The sequence below is a fragment of the Mytilus californianus genome, unplaced genomic scaffold, assembly GCF_021869535.1.
Source record: "Mytilus californianus isolate M0D057914Y unplaced genomic scaffold, xbMytCali1.0.p SCAF_9, whole genome shotgun sequence".
NCBI lineage: Eukaryota > Metazoa > Mollusca > Bivalvia > Mytilida > Mytilidae > Mytilus > Mytilus californianus.
In genome coordinates this window covers 24,432,882-24,452,807 of record NW_026262745.1, presented here as the reverse complement: position 1 = coordinate 24,452,807, position 19,926 = coordinate 24,432,882, and the positions used below count along the sequence as shown (strand labels likewise).

At 31.9% G+C, this 19,926-nt stretch overlaps 2 protein-coding genes across 2 annotated transcripts; both read right to left on the bottom strand.

The window, feature by feature from the left end:
• Positions 1-364: 364 nt before the first annotated feature.
• Positions 365-6,553, bottom strand: LOC127713925 (uncharacterized). The gene is made up of 10 exons (XM_052219870.1): positions 6,473-6,553; positions 6,185-6,225; positions 5,807-5,867; positions 5,302-5,363; positions 4,576-4,650; positions 3,881-4,120; positions 3,230-3,428; positions 2,886-2,987; positions 1,369-1,461; positions 365-767 (listed from the first exon to the last, which is right to left on the bottom strand). Exons 2-10 carry the CDS (start codon positions 6,211-6,213, stop codon positions 465-467), a joined length of 1,164 nt encoding a protein of 387 aa, XP_052075830.1. The 5' UTR covers positions 6,214-6,225; positions 6,473-6,553; the 3' UTR covers positions 365-464.
• A 2,209-nt stretch (positions 6,554-8,762) lies between these two features.
• LOC127714758 (uncharacterized) lies at positions 8,763-19,843 on the bottom strand. Its single transcript, XM_052220804.1, has 7 exons — positions 19,776-19,843; positions 17,752-17,829; positions 16,418-16,678; positions 14,525-14,720; positions 13,756-13,839; positions 12,612-12,704; positions 8,763-10,092 (listed from the first exon to the last, which is right to left on the bottom strand). Exons 1-7 carry the CDS (start codon positions 19,796-19,798, stop codon positions 9,841-9,843), a joined length of 987 nt encoding a protein of 328 aa, XP_052076764.1. The 5' UTR covers positions 19,799-19,843; the 3' UTR covers positions 8,763-9,840.
• Positions 19,844-19,926: the final 83 nt, after the last annotated feature.

Sequence of the window (19,926 nt, the reverse complement as noted above, 5' to 3'; positions counted from 1 at the left end):
TTGAATACCAAGTTGTGCACCGGCTATTTTAATTTTTGGGATTACCATACCAAAAAATTAAGTTAGCCATTTTTTTGCTTATAGCAGTTTGTTTATCCTCAATTCCTCGAAAAACGACTTGACAGAATTCCACCAAACTAACACAATTTCTTCTTCCTGACATGAAGTTGTACACGTGCTACTTTACATTCAGTGGCAAACATTTCATACATGATAAAGATTAGAACAAATTAGTACAATAGGCAGGTTTTGATAATCATGTCGACCAAGATGAAGGAAGGAAAATTAAGACTGCTACTAAAAATTGAGGGTATTTAGGATAGGGGCAGAAATTTTGTGTCACAACAGGCTTTTATAGTTTGAATAATTGTGTACATTTTATTAAAGCTTTTATATTTATGTAACAATAACAAAAATAATACCTGTATAACATATAAAGTATATATCAATGAAAACAGAATGTATTATTGTTGAGGTCTATGAGACTTTTCATCTAAAGCCTGGACTACCCCTTTCTGTAACACAGCTCCATGGTTGTGTAAGAGCATAGCAGGCCATACAATAAAGTCAACATAGATACCAGTTTTTGTAAACATTTCAAAATAGTTTGTATCTAGCTCCCAGCTGACACCAGTATCAAATACAAAACCTAATGGTGGGTCCTGGATAGCACTGTACCAACAGACTTCCAAACAGGACCTCACAAACGGTTCCAACTCCGAGGGTATGTCCTTGGTCCCTGTACCTGATTCTGGTGACATGAATAACTGAAATGGAAATTAGTAAAACTTCTTCAATTACTGTTCCTTTTTTAGCAATTTGTTTGACACCTTTACCAATTAATCACTTTGAAAGAAACCAAATCCATTTAATAAATGTTTATCTAAGAGGAATTGACCATAAATCTTCCAATATTTTAAATTCCTTTGCCAACACCAACTAATATACAAGAGAAATTTTATATGGGCCATAATAAAACTAATAGAATTTCTGTTGTTTTTAATTTTCTTTAATTTTTAAATATATTGGTTGCAATCTAGAATGTTTATGCGAATGATGAATTGTTGACAATGTACGGTAACTTGCAATGTAGCCAAAATAAGAATTACAGATGTCTTTTTACTGCTCTAAGTTGGTGCATCATGAATGTTGCTGTAAATGGTGTAGACTGAGGACTGTTGTCTTTTTTTTACTTTGAATGGTCAGATTATACTTGAAACAGTGCTTCGTAAATAGTATTTATTTTATGCTGTCTGAGGTATTCCTTTTGAAAAATTTGAAGCCTATTTAGTATAAGTTATGTACATTGATGGGTTTGTGTCATTGTTATTTCTTTCATCCAAATGTATATTCAATGAATCCACTTACACCATACAGATTTGCTATTGTCTGTTTAGCTATATGTTTTCTTGTTTCTTTTACTACTTTTAAGTTCTTCACCGACAGTTGAGGAATGTTGAACTGAAAAATAAATATATGAGTAAAAAAGGAGTTGAGGAGTTAACTTCAATGAGAAAGCAGCCAATCAACACAAAAAGTTATTTTAACCAAAAAAAAAAGTTTTTTTTTATTCCTTCACAATTTAACCATGTGGCAACATTATACACATCTTTATGTATGCTATGGGAAATACATGTTTTATTATTCATCGAAACACATGAAAATTTATTCTAAAAGCTCCACCATTCTCTCGTGTACTTGGTTATAGATCACAAGATCTTACATGTCACATATTTCCTTTTTAAGTTGCTTGAAGTAGTGGTAATAGTTATTATTATATACTAATTAGTAAATACAAGTAAATTTTATATGTAAGACAATCAATGGCAGTTGAGCTTGTATCAGTCATCAGAGATGATATCGATATCAGTCACGATTCCAAAAGCTTAATCAAATCCCTAATCAGTATGACGTCACATCATTTATATCAGTTCAGTTGCAAAGGCTTTTTTCAAACCCCTTCTTTGTATTACGTCATGCCGAGTTAAAACATCTACGTGAGGTATAATATAAAGTGTATATGATGTGACTTTTTCAATATAACACACTTACCACATATTTGTTACGAAAACATTGGGTTTGGCATATGCAATAACCTTAGGTATGCCCTAGTCATATTCCTGCCCAGGAGTTAAAACATCTACGTGAGGAATAATATAAAGTGTATATGATGTGACTTTTTCAATATAACACACTTACCACATATTTGTTACGAAAACATGGGGTTTGGCATATGCAATAACCTTAGGTTTGCCCTAGTCATATTCCTGCCCAGGGCAAATAACCGATTATTGAGCCCTGTTATGACATCATAAGCGTTCCTAAAAACAATGATGGACGGGGAACAGCAATTAAAATGATAGCGGAATTTGTTAAAAAAAATAAAGAACACTTATACTAAAAGAGAATCTGACATTGGTATTATAATATTCAAGAACTATAGTTTTGATCGGTTGGAGAGCTTTGCAATAATGAAGTTAATTCAGTGAAGGATAAAATAATGTATGATCTTGCCAGACGAAATAATAAAATTCTTTCTTCTTTTTTCTAAAGCACTTGTATAATATGTGATAAATAGATTTTAACATGTCCTTTTCCATACGGGCCCTGGTATCATCCCATGACCCATATGAGCCCTTGGCTAGCACCTTGAGCTAATATGGGAGTCTAGGGATGATACTAGGGCCGATATGGAAAAGGACATGTTATAATTTATAAGTATTAACCCTTTACCAATATTAACCCTAGAGCAGAACTCTTCAGATTATATTGGTGTCTTGGGTTGATTTGGATGTGATATTGAAAAGCCATATGATATTCTCTATTTATATACTCCTTGTTTTATCTTATTACACTATTATAAAAGACGGGAAATACAAATTTACCGTAGCCTCCACACTTATGTTTGGGCCATAAGGTACTAAATATGTCATCTCTAGGATATGTAACTGGTGTCTTGATAAGGCACAGCAAAACTCCCAAGAATCCTTGAATGAATGAGAAAATTATTTACCAATATTATGGTTTCATCATATCTAAGTAATTGAAGCTAAGTGTTTAAGTGTATACATATATATATCAAAAAAACAAAAAAAAATCCAAAATGAGCATGTCATTAACCACAACATTTAATGCTGCAAGGCAGGATGGTTGAATTATATATTTTTCTGTAATTATGTCTGCCATTTGGCAATATAAAATTTTACAATTACTAAACAAAAAATTATACCTTAAATATTGTAAGCAAATAAACACAGGAAAGTTTTTCATCGTTAAGTTTCTCATTTGCTATTTCATAAGCTCTAGGCCAAACATTCTGGTAGACTTGATTAAACATGTCTGCTATCTTTGTTGGTCTCATATGCTCCTCCATATTAGGTATATCTGGCATTTCTTCTGGTGTTTTCTCTGTTATATATTTTGACAATCTGCAACAAAAAGATAAATACTGATAGGGTTACCATATGTGCATTTTGTCATATAAAAAGGAAAAATAATCTAAAAATTAATCAGAATGATTTTGGCACATACAGAAACTGGATTTACCTTATAAAATGACTTTCATATATCATAAATTGGGTCTCTTTATCCTTACTATAAAATTAATTTGTGCACTTAAAGATTATTTTTCTTTCTCAAGTATCTCCTAATGTAACTTACTGATATAAAATAAGATTTTAAACTTCATGGTGAACTTGTTTGTGCAGAGGATTTAAAAAAAAATATTTGGTAGTGTTGGGCCCATTATTATTTTGTTGTTTTAACAAATATGCAGTTGGGGCAAAAACACATTCAAACAGCCAAAACGTAGACTTTAAAACATTTAAGATGTTATTGACCATTTCCCTTAGTTTCATGAAGAATAAATGTTTGTACTTGCGTTGTCATATAGAGTTCTTTATCTGCCAGGATTTCGGTCTTCTCTTTCTCAATACCCTCGATTTGTTTCTGTAGTTTTTCTACTTGCTGGTTAAGGTCCACAATAACTGAATCTCTAGATTTTCCGGCCTTTTCCATAACAAACTGTGTCATTTGTTTGGATAAATCTATGTTTTCTGTTTTATAGTTTTCCAACTCATCCTGTTGTTGACGTATTAAATTTTCTGAGTCAAGAACTTGTCTGAACAATGAAAATTTTGAATAATAACAATACAATTTTAAATATAGATAAAATAAAAGTTTCTGATTCTCATATACATTATATATATAACTAGAATGTTTTTTTTTTAGTTAGGTTCAAGCTCGGGGTTAACGATCAATATCATATCAAGCAATGTGAAAACAATCTCATTAAAACATGTATCAGTACAACAATAATAGCACTGTTCCTTTGCTTTTGTGTGTTTTTCGCTTTACATGTACTGTTTTTGTGTCATGGAGGGATACCCCATATCCTTTGTTTTTCTATCATCAATGTATTTGTGCGTTTGTATAGTATTCCTCTGGGACAGAGACAAGATTCCTTCACAATACTCCAAATTAATCATTTTATAGATTCTTGTCACATTCTTTGTTCAAATTTCGTCTCTTCTTGTAAACAGTCTTGGACTTCTCAACGTGAAAGGACCAACTTACGATTTCATATTTGCTATCTGTATCTTAAGCTCTGTCATCTCAGGAGACTCCTTTTTCTTCCTTGGGTCATTACCTCTATAAAAAATATTCTTATTTCAAAACTGGAAAATATGTGTACGTAGAAATTTTGGCTTAATAATTTGAGATCATTTTTTAAGCATCCATTTCATATTCATTCAATTATGTTTGGTAAGATACGTGTTATGAGATGAAGATTTACATTTCACGTTTAAAGAACCACAAGAACGATTCTACACGTTAACGGTCTAACTTGTATAACCCGTCCTCGAGAAGCAATGATAGAACTATCTCACATCTTCTCTCCGCAGGCCATTGTTTCTGTCAATACCCATACTTTTATCCGTTCAAGTGTAGATAGTAACATAAAATATGTATGAAGTATTTGCAGCTGGACGTTATTTAACCAATATTCCAATAAACTTCAGCAACCAATATATTGCACTGTATAAATGTCGCTCAAAACAACCGTCTAGTGACTGCTAGGTTCACAGGTCACAAAACGGATCGAACGATGATAAGCGAAAAAATCCAATGATAAAAACATAGAACAGGTACAAACAATGTTGCAAGATTTAGAAAGCGTCTAAGTGTAATTGTCTCTTGATAATAATTAAAGTAACTGAATGTCAATGCAGAGAGAGCAAATTAATTTTGTCGTGGTACTTTTAATGTTAATATTGTAATTAGCTATTGCGTGTTGCTTACCCAGGTGGCTTCTTTCTAGGATTAACAGCAGCTGTCTTCCCTGATCTGTCAGTCTGTTGTCCCTATCAAAACGATTGAGAATAAATGGGAATCAAAATAAATTCAATGAAAGTACGACTCGTGATTTTCCTGCTAAATTTCATCCAGAAATTTCAAAGGGGGCTTTATCCATTAAAAAATCTTAGCTCTAGCCTAATCTTCGTCGTTTTCTAGTATGTGATTTTAATAGCATTATCCTCAGAAAAAGATGAGGTTTCAACCCCCTCTGGATCAAAAGAGTACAATATTAGAAACTATAACAATCAGTATTTTACATTCTTTATTATCATATTTGATGTGCACTTTGTATAGCCGAATTAAATCTTGATTTCAAAATGTATTTTATTTCGAACTTTTTATTTAATTCACGAAGGCAGTGCTTAAACTAAATGACAACTACCACTTAATAAATAAATTCCTAGAGAAGATACACAATATATAATTGTTGTTTATGCAAGATACATACGGTTTTATTACTGGCAGCTGATTTCTGTGATTGCACATTTTGTATACCTTTAGCGTTACTCCTATAATGGTAAAAAGACGTGAAATGATTATACGATAGTACATCATCATACACCCACACAATAGTATAACCTTATGCAGGTCATATTCGCTATCTAATTAAAATACGATCTGTGAAATCGCTTTGCTTATAATCGAGTCTGACGAGTAAACAAATGTAAATCAGATTGCATATATTCGGTAATAAATTCTAATGTTTGTAAACTTTGCAAACATACCTAGAGTATGATTTAATGTATAAAAATTATGATGATGTGAATCGTAAATGTAGAATGGATTCTTATAAAAAAAGTACAAAAGTATCGGAAAAGATACTTACATGCCAGCTTTCATCTGCACTTTATTCATACCTCATAGTCCCTAAAATGATATTATCGTATAGATTTAACCTCAATAAAATCTTAAAAAGTACAGAACCTTTTTTATCAGAGTTTGCTTTACTTTCTTTAACACAAAAAATAAACTTTCAACCTATATTTTCCATTTTAAAAATATGTTTGAAGCCCTTTAGCTAGTTATATATATATCAACTGTCCTCTTAAATATATTTACTACTTACAAACATATTCCCCATTTCCATTCTCAATTGTAACTTTCCATATCTTACCTTGATGAAAGAAAAAAAAAAGGTTTTAAATTTGGAATGAAATACTAAATAAATGCAGTTTTGATATTCGATACATTTAGATTATAACTTCTGTAAGAGTTGTAAAAATTCTTTAGACAACAAACCGTTTAAATAACCTTTGAAAATTAATGAATTGCATCCAACCAGTGATCGGTTAAAAGTGAAACAATATCGTATTTTCACACAATTATTAAAACAAGTACTAATAATAAGTTTAATGCGGATTCATTGTGACCGGCTTTTCTATAGCATTCATTTTAGGAGATGAGCGATTAAAGTTAGTTGTATGGGCATGCTACTTTTATTGTCTAAATCTTAGAAAGCCAGAAAAGTTACGGATTAACCTTGATCTTCATGAGCAGACGTTACACAAGTGTCACAATAGATTACTTTTTCTTTTGATGCCGTGAAATTTTAAATGTGTCTAATAAATGAATAATATCTTCTTTTATACCCTTGAATTCAAATTAAAAAAAAAGACAGATACAATTGTTTTATCACTAAATTATCAATGACTACCTTCATTTTCAAAGAAGCATTATAATTAATGTACTACAACTAATGAATACCATAAAAAAGCCTATTTCTAGGAAGGTTTTTCGGAAAATACGACCATGATAATATGCTATATCAATGACACTGGCAATTTTGTATTCTTAAAGTATTTCGTTACCTAAAAAGGACTGAGCTTTCTTGTTTTATTCCAAATTCCTTTCAACATATAGTCTATGTCATGAATGTTGATATATATTGTTGGAGCACGTTACTTTTCACTACGAAGGTCATTTCTTTTAAACCGAAAGACTTATTTTAAACTTTTTCACTGTTTTGACTGGTACCACGCACACTTACTTAACAGCTCCAAACACTTATTTTTTAGTAAAATGTAATGTCTTTGATCAATGTAAAGATATCTGAACAAAAGATTTTGAAATGATGGCATAAAATCGGCTCAGCATTTTTATAATAGTTTATTTAGCTTTAACACAATGACATCTATCAAAAACCGCCATATATAGAGCTGCTGTCAGCACATGACATACTTGTATCATCTTCTTGTATTGTAGTACACCAATTTGTTTGATCTTATATTATCTAACGATAAAGTCGTTTCATTCTATTGCAGAATATTCCCTGATTTGATTATTAGCTTCTTGACACCTATTGTAGTTTATCAAAGATCTGACCATATTCAATTTGTTTCATCAAATCAAACTGTTCATCTTGTCATAAATTTTACAAACGGTTGTTGACATGTTAAATAAAAATGTTGACACAGATATATGTCTCGCCTGTTGACACAGAGATATGTCTCGCCTGTTGACACAGAGATATGTCTCGCCTGTTGGCATAATATTCAGAAAAAGACAAACTGATGGACAGTAACATTGGTTATCAATTCAGTAGCTGGACCATGATCTAGTGGGCAGGGCCTGAAAATCGTCGACAATCTGAGATGTAAAGACAGTAATATAACTTTTATAGAAAATATCATTGTCTATTATAAGTAGTTCCTATCAATCTAATTTAAGCAGAAAACTTAACATTGAAAATTGCTAATTAATTCAAAGTCACTGGACCATGGCATGGGGGCAGGTCCTCAAAATAGCCGTCAAACTGATATGTACTGATAGTAAAGCAACTCCATACAAAATATCAATGATCTATCACAAGTAGATCTTATCAAACTAACGTAAGCAGAAAACTTGACATTGAAAATTGCTTATTAATTCAAAATCACTGGACCATGACTTAGGGGGCAGGGCCTCGAAATAGTCGTCAAACTGATATGTACTGATAGTAATGTAACTTTATATTAAATATCAATGATCTATCACAAGTAGTTCCTATCAAACTAAATTAAGCAGAAAACGTAACAATCCCTATGTCTCGCTTTCCGCAACTTTCGTCACAGGCTAGACAACAAATGATTATAAATCCTAATGATATCAGACGCAATGATTTACAAACAGGAGTATAATGTAATCTTTATCAGTTCTATTCTGCCAAAACGAGAGATTAGAAGTACGAGTTCACCCCTATTTTTTATTATTTCGTGTTGTTCCATCTGGAGTTTCTGTATATTTTGTTATGGGCTGTTGTTTGTTTGTTTTTCATCATGTGTAAATAGTGTTCTTCATTCTTTTCTACTCATTTTTAAGGCACTCTGTCGCCTGTTATCTTCATCCCTTCTTTCTTTGCATGTACGATGAGTACATTTTTGTAACTTTTCATTAAACAGAAGTCTAGTTAATTGAATAACTCCATATTTACTTGCATCATAGTTTTAATTGCACAAAATACAGTATAACAAACCACTAATGCAAAAAATAATTAAATTTCATTTTAAATATCCTTGTAGTCTTTTTAAATTTCAAACAAAAAAAAAGCAAATTTCAAAAATATTAACGTGATTTGGTCATATCTTCATGCTTTAAACGAAGAAAGGAATGTGCTTTTTCTAAGGGTGATATTTTTCAAAATTGTGTTAAGTAATTCGAAAGGTTTTACAATCATTATTGCAATTGAACATTCCTAATTAACGGCAACCCATCGTATACTTAAGATGATATGTCATAAACAAACCCTGATGTTAATGATATCATTTCTGAACAGGATATTTTGTTCATTAAAATAAAAATATCAATTCAAGAAATTTGCATTTTCCCACGAATTGCCAGGAATCGGTCAATAAATCTATAACAAGTTTTCATTACCAAAATATTAGAACGTGAAATGGATGTTTCCGTTCGAGGTTTTTAAGTGAATAAAAGATGTAAAGTAAACCAACCAGAGTTGGGACAAGTAGTTAATCAATTTCAAAGTTCTACCATAGCACGAAATTTCCAAAAAAATAAATTATCTATGTGACTAAATAACACTAGCAAGGTTTAATAACTTTGGACAGGCACACGAATACGTTGCAGTTAACCCCGTTTTCTTGAATTTAACCCTCTTCCTTGAAACCTACGGTGTTCATTTTTACACGAAGTACTTCAATATAATTGCAATTTAAGAAATTTATTCGACGATCCTTTACCTTAACTTGTGTTGAACATTCCATTTCTAGATCTATACGTTATATGTCATTGCACAAAATGATTATTTATACGTATACTTTACATCAAATGATGTTGTATTGCACGTACATTCTTAATATACATAACGCAGATGGCTACATGCCGAGTTAATACTAAATTTGATATTAGTCATTCTTTATTTCTAATATTAAATGCTAAAGAACAAAATGCGCATACACACTTTTACTGTTTTTTTTTAAAACTTAAATATACCTAATAATAAATTTGTATTTTTGATAGTAATATAATTATTGTTCACATCCAATTTCAGTTTTTATACTGTGCAACCCCTTTGTATAAAATAGGTCCATTCATACACAAATACATTGCTGGCCAAACAACAAAGTCCACCGATTTCCCGCCTTGTGTATATTCCCTGAAGTCGTCTGCCTGTTCTTCTGCATCGAACCCATAATGCATCGGCGGTTCATTTATTGCACTATACCAGCAAACTTCTAAACAACTTTCTACATAGGTTTGCAAATCTTCTTTGATATCTTGCTTCACAGATTTAAATTTCTGAAACAGAAAAATTTCTCACGTAACAGGAAACAGTGACTTGACTTCTTCCCATTTTGGCATGTTTGAACTAATATTTCGAAGTTTTGTCCATACAATTTAATCATGATTTTCTCAATAATAAGAAACTACAAAGGTCTGCAATTTGTATTATTTCTAAGATACTTTACATTTCTCCTTTATCATGTAATAAATCCTTTACTGGTGTCATGTTCCCGACCAGTACTACAAAGTAAAATTGAGAATGGAAATGGGGAATGTTTCAAAGAGACAACAACCCGACCAATGAGCAGAAAACAGCCCAAGGCCACTAATGGGTCTTCAACACAGCGAGAAAATCCCGCACCCGGAGGCGGGCTTCAGCTGGCAAATAAACAAAAATGTGTACTAGTTCATTGAAAATTGACGTCACACTAAACTCCGAAACATATAAATGAACTAAAATTAAAAAAACAAATGGGACAGGCGCAAACATGCGGCGGGGTTAAACATGTTTTGTGAGATCTCAACCCTCCCCCTATACCTCTAGCCAATGTAGAATAAACACACACACAGCAATACGCACAGTAAAACTCAGTTTAAAAGAAGTCCGAGTCCGATGTCAGAATAGGTAACAGAAGAAACTAAGCAAAATGACTATGATACATGAATTAACAAAGGACTACTAGCAGTTACTGACATGCCAGCTCCAGACCTTAATTAAACTGATTGAAAGATTATGTCTTCATCATATGAAAATCAAGCACAATCCCTCCCGTTAGGGGTTTAGTATTATACCATCATAAAATATATGAGGAGAACATAAAGGCTTACAAAAGTCAAATGGATAACTTATTGATTCGTGGTCCATGTTATTTATATTTCAATGCACCAAGAACCAGTAATTCCTCGAATTGCGCTTCGAATCAATAAACCCTTACTTGCGAATCAAAATGTAGATTCCTGTTGCAATACAACAACGGAATATTGCAGGTATATGTATTCTTTTATTATAGTCCCATGGGCAAGCATATTAAACAAAAGAAATAAATGAATGTACATCAATATAAGTAGACATGCTATGGAGTAGTAGGTTCCAATAAAATCTTTACTGGAAGAACGAAATGGACTGGGTTACATAAATGTCAAGAAATCTATTTAAACCATGCCGCATGTTCATGTGCTTGTACAAAACAAGGAACGTTTTAGTAGTTGTCTAAGCGATATCTTAATGGGTTTTTTTCTTTGGATGATTTGCTATTGATGGCCAATTTTGGAGTAGTAGGGTCCAGTAAAATCTTTACGGGAAGAACGAAATGGACTGGGTTACATAAATGTCAAGAAATCTATTTAAACCATGCCGCATGTTCATGTGCTTGTTAAAAACAAGGAACTTTTTAGTAGTTGTCTAAGCGATATCTTAATGTTGTTTTTTTTTTGGATGATTTGCTATTGATGTTTAATTCTGATAATCTGCTTAATTTATTCATAACCTTTCTAGGTTCAGTATGGATTAGCATCAGGTTGGAGCATGTGTCTAATATATCAATTAAACGTTCACTGTGTAGACTGACAATTGGTCACCATAAACATTACATGTTTTCTCGCAATACCAAAAAACACGCTCTTTACAGTCTTTCCAAGATATGGTTTAATAACTCTTGAACAAATCTAAAATAACTTGATTCATCGTCTGAATAGTGAAAAACTCCATTGAAAATACTTTTTATCTATTTTATAAAATTTACTGTTTGCAATATTATAAATTATTCTAAATAATAAGGATGTTCTTGTCCCAGGCAGAAAACCCTGGCCGTGTTGGGCGCAACTTTTTGTAAGTTTTGGTCCTCGGTGCTCTTCAGCTTTGTACTTGTTTTGGCTTTCAAACTTTTTTTCATCTGAGCGTCACTGGTTAGTCTTGTGTGGACGAGACGCACGTCTGGCGTATTGGATTTTAAACCTGGTGCCTTTTGTTAGCTATTATTCGTGTGTTTCTTTGTCCTATATGTTCTCCCATTCATTTGTATTGTAATCCTGTCATGTAATGTTGTCATTTTAATGTTATATTTAACATTGCCATAAAAGCGGGAGGTTTGGCATGCCACAAAACCAGGTTCAACCCACCATTTTTTTTCTTAAAATGTCCTGTACCAAGTCAGGAAAATGGCCATTGTTATATTATAGTTCGTTTCTGTGTGTGTTACATTTTAATGTTGTGTTTTTGTTGTGTCGTTGATCTCCTCTTATATTTGATGCGTTTCCCTCTGCTTTAGTTTGTAACCCGGATTTGTTTTTATCTCTATCGATTTATGAGTTTCGAACAGCGGTATACTACTGTTGTCTTTATTTACGTAGGTAATTTATTTCATCTACATAGAAGTCAACAGTACTTTTTTAGTATGTTGTATTTGTTTACCTTTTGATGTCTTTTAACTTATTTGTGTATATAGTGACAAAATATAAATATTGCCTTGTGTCAAGGGGGTGAATCGAGAATCGAAAGATTTCTCAATTAAGCTATTATTTAATAGTGTACCAACCTCGTACAAATTAGGCAACATTTCTTTAGCTGAGCGTTTTCGGATTTCAGTCAGTAACTTTGAACTTCCTGGTGACAAGGCATACAAACCCTCCTAAAATAAGAAACATTACAAGAAGGAGACAATGTATCTCCAGTGATCTCTGTCTTCAATATCTATCGACCCATCCGTTCGTTCGTCTGTCTGTTTGTCTCTCTATTTGTCTTCGGAAAATGCCTGTACCAAGCCAGGAATGTGGCAGTTATTTTTCACTTGTTTCGTTGATTGATAGCGTTTGATTTTGTCAGTTTTTATGGACTTTCCCTTTTTGAATTTGTCTTGGCGTTCGGTATTTTTGTTTACTTTTCTGTCTGTCTATCTGTCTGTAGTTTTTTGTTGAGAAAATACATAAATGAGTAATTTTTAACTAACTATAACTGTGTGAGATACAATGGTTATTAATTTGAGTGAATCTTTAAGCTATCCCTCGACTATCTGACGGAACCCATTCGTATGGTGTCTTATTTTGAATTATACATGTTATATTAGATGTTCACACTGAACAACTAACGTAGCCACCATTTGAAAAATAAGACCAATAGAAAAATCAACGAAAATATTTTTTTTTATAAAAATGCTGAAAATCATATAACTACTAACATTTACAATTGACGTTAATTATCCACCTTAGGAGTTATCGCCACCGCTGTCACTTAAAAAAAATTCTCTCGTGTACTAGTAAATGACCAATTGCTACCAAACTTTGGGATGATGATACATTTTTTATTCTTTTTACGAATTATGACTGTTGGCCATGAAAAAAACTCTTTCTGTAGACTGCAAATAATATACATGTATATAATACTAACGACTTATGATAAAACCTCTAATCCGAGAAAGGCGTGTCACTGAAAAATAAAATTCATTATCCGGTTGCCGAAAACCCATCCGGTGATGACCTCAAGCTTCGTGTTGGGGATTCTTTCCTGGATAGCAACCCCATTACTATTATTGGCTAGTAGTATCATTTTGATTGTGCTACTTTAGATGAGAATATGATATAAATTTTCAAGAAAACCTTTCTTTAACTCCGAAAAATATTGCAATGTCCTATGCGTATAGCATTTTTTTGTCGGAAGATTTATTCCTACAAACAAAATATCACCTTGTTTTCTGATGCAAGAAGTATGTTTTGCTCTAAAATTTTGGACTGTTTTTCACAGGTTTCTTTGCAGAAATTCCAACATGCCTATAAAAAACGTTTAACAATATTTAGACTTTGTGAATGATCAACATTTCTTTAACACTGTGAAACTCAACGCATTCGGAACTATTTATAATGTTCTCAAAAACATAACATAACAATTTGTTCAATTTGGAAGAATGTAAAACTGAAAAAGATAGGTGCCATTTTTATTCTACGTATTGTTATGTAATCTGTACTTATTTCATGTCTGTAATAGTTGGTTACTGTTATAGAAACATCATTGTGTCTAGTGTCTTCATGTATATACTATTGGCTGTCTTTGTATGCAAAAGTTCTCATTATAAAGGTTGATATATTTTTAATAAACATATACAAAACAGCGGAAGAACGGAAGAACGGTTGTTCAACATGGATCAAACTGGTTTTAAAGAGCAAGCCCCGAAGATATATTGCATGTCAGTCGAAGAAACATTTAAGTTCTGAAACTTGAAAAAGTTGAAACAATTGTTGCCCCGTTTATTTGTTTTATTGATATAAATTTTACATATATCATGTATGGGTATAACTTATACGATAAGTAAAAATGTTCAAAAGATTTTTTTGATTCATGTATAGAAGCAAACATACATGGAATTAAGTGTTATATCTATCCCTTTCAATGCAAAATGAAACAACAATCATTTTATATACAGAAAGTGACTTTTTCAGAAAGAAGTAAGAAAATAACCTTAAATATATCCAATAGGTGTATACAAATATCTTTTTCGTCGCCCTTATCTTCTGATTTCTCAAATGCGTCTGTCCATTTGTTATCATACAGAATAGATATCATTTCCACCAGTTTCTGTGGCCGACGTGAATCACCCAGGTCTGCTATTTGCGGATTTTTATCGAGCATCCTTTCCCCAGCAACTTTACTGAGTCTAGAATATGAACCAATTTTGATTAAAAAAAGGTGCATGCATCGCATTGACTAAGATAAAATACATATGATATATGTTTATGGGAGACGCGCTTTTTAAACTGATAAGAATATTGCATGTGGATCAAACTGTATAAATCTTGATTCATACGAATAAACGTATTGCCTTGATGGTAGAGCAATGATGTTTTTTATTCATTGCTGTCAAATTTGATGTAATCTATGTAAAAATGAAATAGTTATATGTATCATGCGTTTATTATACAACTGACAAAACTGTAGATTATGTATTCACGCCATTTGCTCGGAAAGTTACGTATACGTGTCTTTAGATTTCAATGAAAGTAATGCATATATAAATGATAAATTATTTCGTCACGCATTTCGTTACCACAAATAACTTAAAACTGTACTATATTTTATCATAGATACAAAGATTTGGATTGAAAGTTTGGCTTTACATGTAGAAACCTCCAATCTGATTAAGATACAGATCCTGTGTGCAATTTTTGCTTACAAAAAAAAGGCTTGGAGAGAGGATCTGTGCTTTAATCAGATTGTAGAAACCTCACTACAGTAATGTTATTTAAAGAGTCCTAAAAGATAGACACTATAAATGTAAATGCATTGATTCTTCGAACAAAATTCTGAAAAGTTATCAAGTAAGAGTTTTGAATACTTTCTTTGTCGGTTATAACTTGATTTTGCTTTTGATAATTTAAAACATACCTAAAAATGTGTTACTATATAGTCATGAACACTTAATACTTGTATTCGGGAAAATGTTGAAAGAAAACATGATTAGCAAAATATGTCAATACGGCCATTAATCATCAGTCGACATTTCATATGGGTTATTGCCCTTGAATGACGGGTTTTTAAAAAAAAAGAAGCGTTTTTGTGTGTGTACAAAATATAGCAGACAGAGAGAAACTGTAAATAGCAAAAGTGACCAGCAATAATATGATGTACAAATAAGTTAATATGGTCGAAATCATCTTCTTATGGGAGTTATTGCCCTTGAATGACGGATTTGATCTGTTTTATGTTTTTCGCAAAAACTATATTCTTACATGTAGATAGAAACTATAAATAACACAAACTATGTCAACACAATAGGGTCTACAAGTAAGTCTACATAGCAGTAAATGGTCAGTCGAATCCATATAGGATTATTGCCCCTGAATAATGCTTTTTACCTATTTTTGCGGCATTTACAAAAAGCTGAAACATTTTTACTGGTGAGTCAGACCCTTTACAACTGATCTTTACAATTTGGTTTTATGTTGTGCAGTTACACCACTGTCCCAGGTAAGCACTCACAAACATAATTTAGCCCGCCACATTCTTAATGTGCCTGTACCAAGTCGTTGGTTTTCTTTTCTTTAATTGTTTCACATTTTGTCATTCAGGGGCCTTTTATAGCTTACTATACGGTATGCGTTTTCATCATTGTTGAAGGCCGTATGGTGACCTTTAGTTAACTAAGTTTATATCCTTGGCATTTGTTCTCTGGTGGATAGTCTCGTTTGGCAATCATATCACATCTTCGTATTTTTATATTTTTATTATGATGTTAGGACATTTGTGTTAATAAAAGACGATGTGATTTTAATATTTTTATTTTTACTGTTTTCATTTTCTATAATGTTTTATTTTATTCTGCATGATTCACTTATATATTTATTAATCTTTTACTTAGTTTGTAGTTCGTCTTTATCAGCCTTCAGGTCTGCGATCTGTTTGTCCCTGTCATCTCTTTCACCCTGGAGACGTGTTATATCTTCTTTCAGTGTTACTATAACTGCTTCTTTTTCATTGTGTACCAATACCTTCATAGTTTTATTATGCGTCCTTTCAAGGTCACTTTTTTGGTCCTTAAGCGTCTTTAGTTGGTGCTCTAATACTTTGTAGTTGAGGTGCAACTTGCTTATATATTCAGCATCATACTGCGTTTGTCTGTAAAAAAACATTATATAGTGAAAGATGGGTTTTGCCTGTAAATAAATCAGATAATAGTTTTTTTTCTTCTAGGAATTATTTCACATTTTATTTTCCCAAGGCCATTTATAGCTTACTATATGGTATGGGCTTTAAAAACATTAGATATGCTACTTAAAATATGATATTTCGCATTAAATTCTTCCACTATCATATCTTAAAAGTTGAATTGGAGAAAATATCGGTTTGTGTGTAAGTTTTTAGAAACATTTCCAACGTTTGACAATTCCCATCTGTTAAAGATACAAAAAAATAATAGAATATGATATTTTTAGTTCAATCGTTAATGAAAGTGATATAGTGAAATAATAATTCGCTTTTAGCAGCCAAGTGCAAGTGAATAATTCGATTTCATTGAATCTGTATTCATATGACCTTCAATTTAACCTCTTACCTGCAGATGGGTTACGCATGTATTCAGCTATTAAATGGAAAAAAATATCAACATTGAAAGTGAAACAAGGATGAACCATTTAGTTGACTGATTCGACCCACAAAAAAATCATTCTTATACAGGTAGAAACGATAATAAACATACGCTTTAACCTACAATATGAAATCAAACAGACCTAGGAAAATCCAATTGCACGTGGTTGCTATCTGTTTATATTTATGTTTATATCGGGTTATATGACCGTCGGTAGTCTTCGGAGGTCATCTCGATGGTTAATTAGATGACGTCTAGACAATTGAAAAATACACACGAAATGTTGATACATATTATCGAGTCCATGCATTGGTTATTTTAGACTTTTTGTAATTTGGATATGCATATTGCATGAATTCGACAGCTAATGCTCCTTTAATATTTCAATCCAATTTGTGCAAATTAATCATTTACCAGGTTCTCATCTCAATACAATAAAAAACGAAAGTATAGAATAAACATGCGAACAATACGTCTTAAAATAAAGAACAGATAAAAAAATATGAAACAAATCGAGAGAAAATTTGTAGAAAAGTGCTGATTGATATATAATGTAAACAGGACTTTTTTGTTAATCATATGCATATAAAGACTTTGTACTTACAGATAAAGAGTATCTCTTTCTCTCCTCAATCTCTGTGCATCAGCCTGATAATCAGCTAGAGTCGGACCCTTGTTTCCCCTACGGATAGTATAAAATGTAGTTATATAAGCAATGTGTAGGTACTTATTATCTTCTTAGCTTATGCTATCTGTGATTGGAGACGCAACATAATATATATGCATTTTGGAAGAAACAGTTGATGTGAATATATATTCTATCACTGCATCGAGCGAGATGCGATATTTCTCAAATCGAGACGGTTCAATTTTTGTATTTAAGGTAGATGGGGGTCTAAACTAAAATCGATAGAATTTTTTTCATAATTTGCCAAAATGCAGTTCAAATCATGCTTTTTTTTAGAAAATACAGTAAAACATATAGGTCACTGTTTCTTTTTATCAAGCTACAAGTTGTGCAAAATTGCCAAGGTCTGATTTTGTATAGTTATAATACATAGAAAACCCATTTTTTGTGATGAAAAGAAAACTTAACGATTATGAAGACCATAAGGCATGACCTCGCTCTTTACGTGACGTCACAATTGGAAATTCTTTTTATCAAGCTACAAGTTGTGCAAAATTGCCATGGTCTGATTTTGTATAGATTATAATACATAGAAAACCCATTTTTTTGTGATAAAAAGAAAACTTAACGATTATGAAGACCATCAGGCATGGTCGCTCTTTTTCGTGACGTCACAATTGGAAATTCAGAGAAAATGTGCGAATTTCGATCAGTGAAGAAATGATCTCAAACGAGTTGATTGTAAAAAAAAATATCCAAACGATTGGGAAAAGTATAAACAGGAAAGAATTAGAGATACAGTAATAACAAACCCGCCGTCAATATCATCTTGTATCGAAAACATCTTTTCACTTGGCAGTATAGTTACGTTTTATAAATTCTATTTTGGTCAACACAGCCAGTGCTCATCAGTTATCTTGACCCTTACTTTTCAGTCAAGTTTTAGCTCGTGTGGTGTATTTCTAATCCGCATTTTCATCGTACATTGATTTAGCACAAAAGCATTATTCACTAACTTACATATTTCCAGAGTAAATATATAGTTCCTTTGAGTTCTATAAATTGAATTGAATTTTGGTCATACAATTTCACACGTATTAAGGTAATACAATGGCTTTCAAATATTTGAGTTAGATTACATAACTATAAATTGAATTATCTTAAAAAATCCACTTAATGACAGAGATGTTAACCTTGATGCTCTTTGAATAAAATTTAAAAAGATTTTGCAAAGCTACAATATTTTTTGGCAACAATTCTATTATTTTTTTGCAAGTGGGAAAGGGGTTCCGGTTGGAAATGCAGCTTGTTAAGAAGACATGAAAATGACCTGTGGCGTAAATGGTAAATTTTGATATTAATTAACGCTCAATAATGAAGCAGGATACAAAGAGACTGTATTTGTATTGTACAAATATATATATTGTATAAATAATACTACACTTGACGAAGAAAGATGAACCCTTCGGATATTTAAATTATTAATAATATATTGTTATCAGGCGCTGTCACGGTCAGTTCATCCATTCCTTAACCATTGCTAACTGATTATTTACTTTTTAAATATTGCTAATTATTGAACCTAACGGATAGCTTTTTAATTAATTGAACAACAGACTCGGTAAAATTGCCAGAGGTTGCATGATCTGGCATACTATCTAGATAAATATTCACTACAAAATAAACAATACGATATTGATAATTGATTTTGGAAGATTTATTAAACTCAAACAGGCTTTAGATCGTTTACACCAATATTGTGCAATATATTTCTGGTATGGAAATACTTATTTTGTATATGCGAAAAACAAGAATTCGGAGTTGTATATAGTGAAGTGAATACACTTTATTTTTTATACAAAGACATGATGCAAAAAGTATCTAAATCCAAAGTATATTTTGAGAATAGAAATACGACACTATATGAATCATTTAAACACGCTAATATATCCGTATGCAGCATTGTAAACTTAGTTTAGGCTAAAGTTATGGTTAATTACCTTTTATCTTTTCTACCTGACATGGTTACCTCGCTCAAAGGTAAAATTTAAAACCAAAAGTAAACTAGTGGAAAGCCCCCTAGTAATACACACATATTACTTCCGTTTTCAGTTGCTTGCATTAATGAGTAAAAAACGATTACATTTATGG

Bases quoted from the DNA above. Each gene is read 5' to 3' on its own strand.
- LOC127713925 (XM_052219870.1), bottom strand. From the start codon at position 6,213: ATGAATAAAGTGCAGATGAAAGCTGGCAT. The intron at 5,364-5,806 runs GTATGTATCTTG...TCGTTTTGATAG, and splicing joins CAGCTGCCAGTAATAAAACC to GGACAACAGACTGACAGATC. The intron at 3,429-3,880 runs GCAAGTACAAAC...TTTTTGTTGCAG, and splicing joins AAAGAACTCTATATGACAAC to ATTGTCAAAATATATAACAG.
- LOC127714758 (XM_052220804.1), bottom strand. From the start codon at position 19,798: ATGTCAGGTAGAAAAGATAAAAG. The intron at 16,679-17,751 runs GTAAGTACAAAG...GTTTTTTTACAG, and splicing joins GAAAGAGATACTCTTTATCT to ACAAACGCAGTATGATGCTG. The intron at 10,093-12,611 runs GTTGGTACACTA...TTTCTGTTTCAG, and splicing joins TGTTGCCTAATTTGTACGAG to AAATTTAAATCTGTGAAGCA.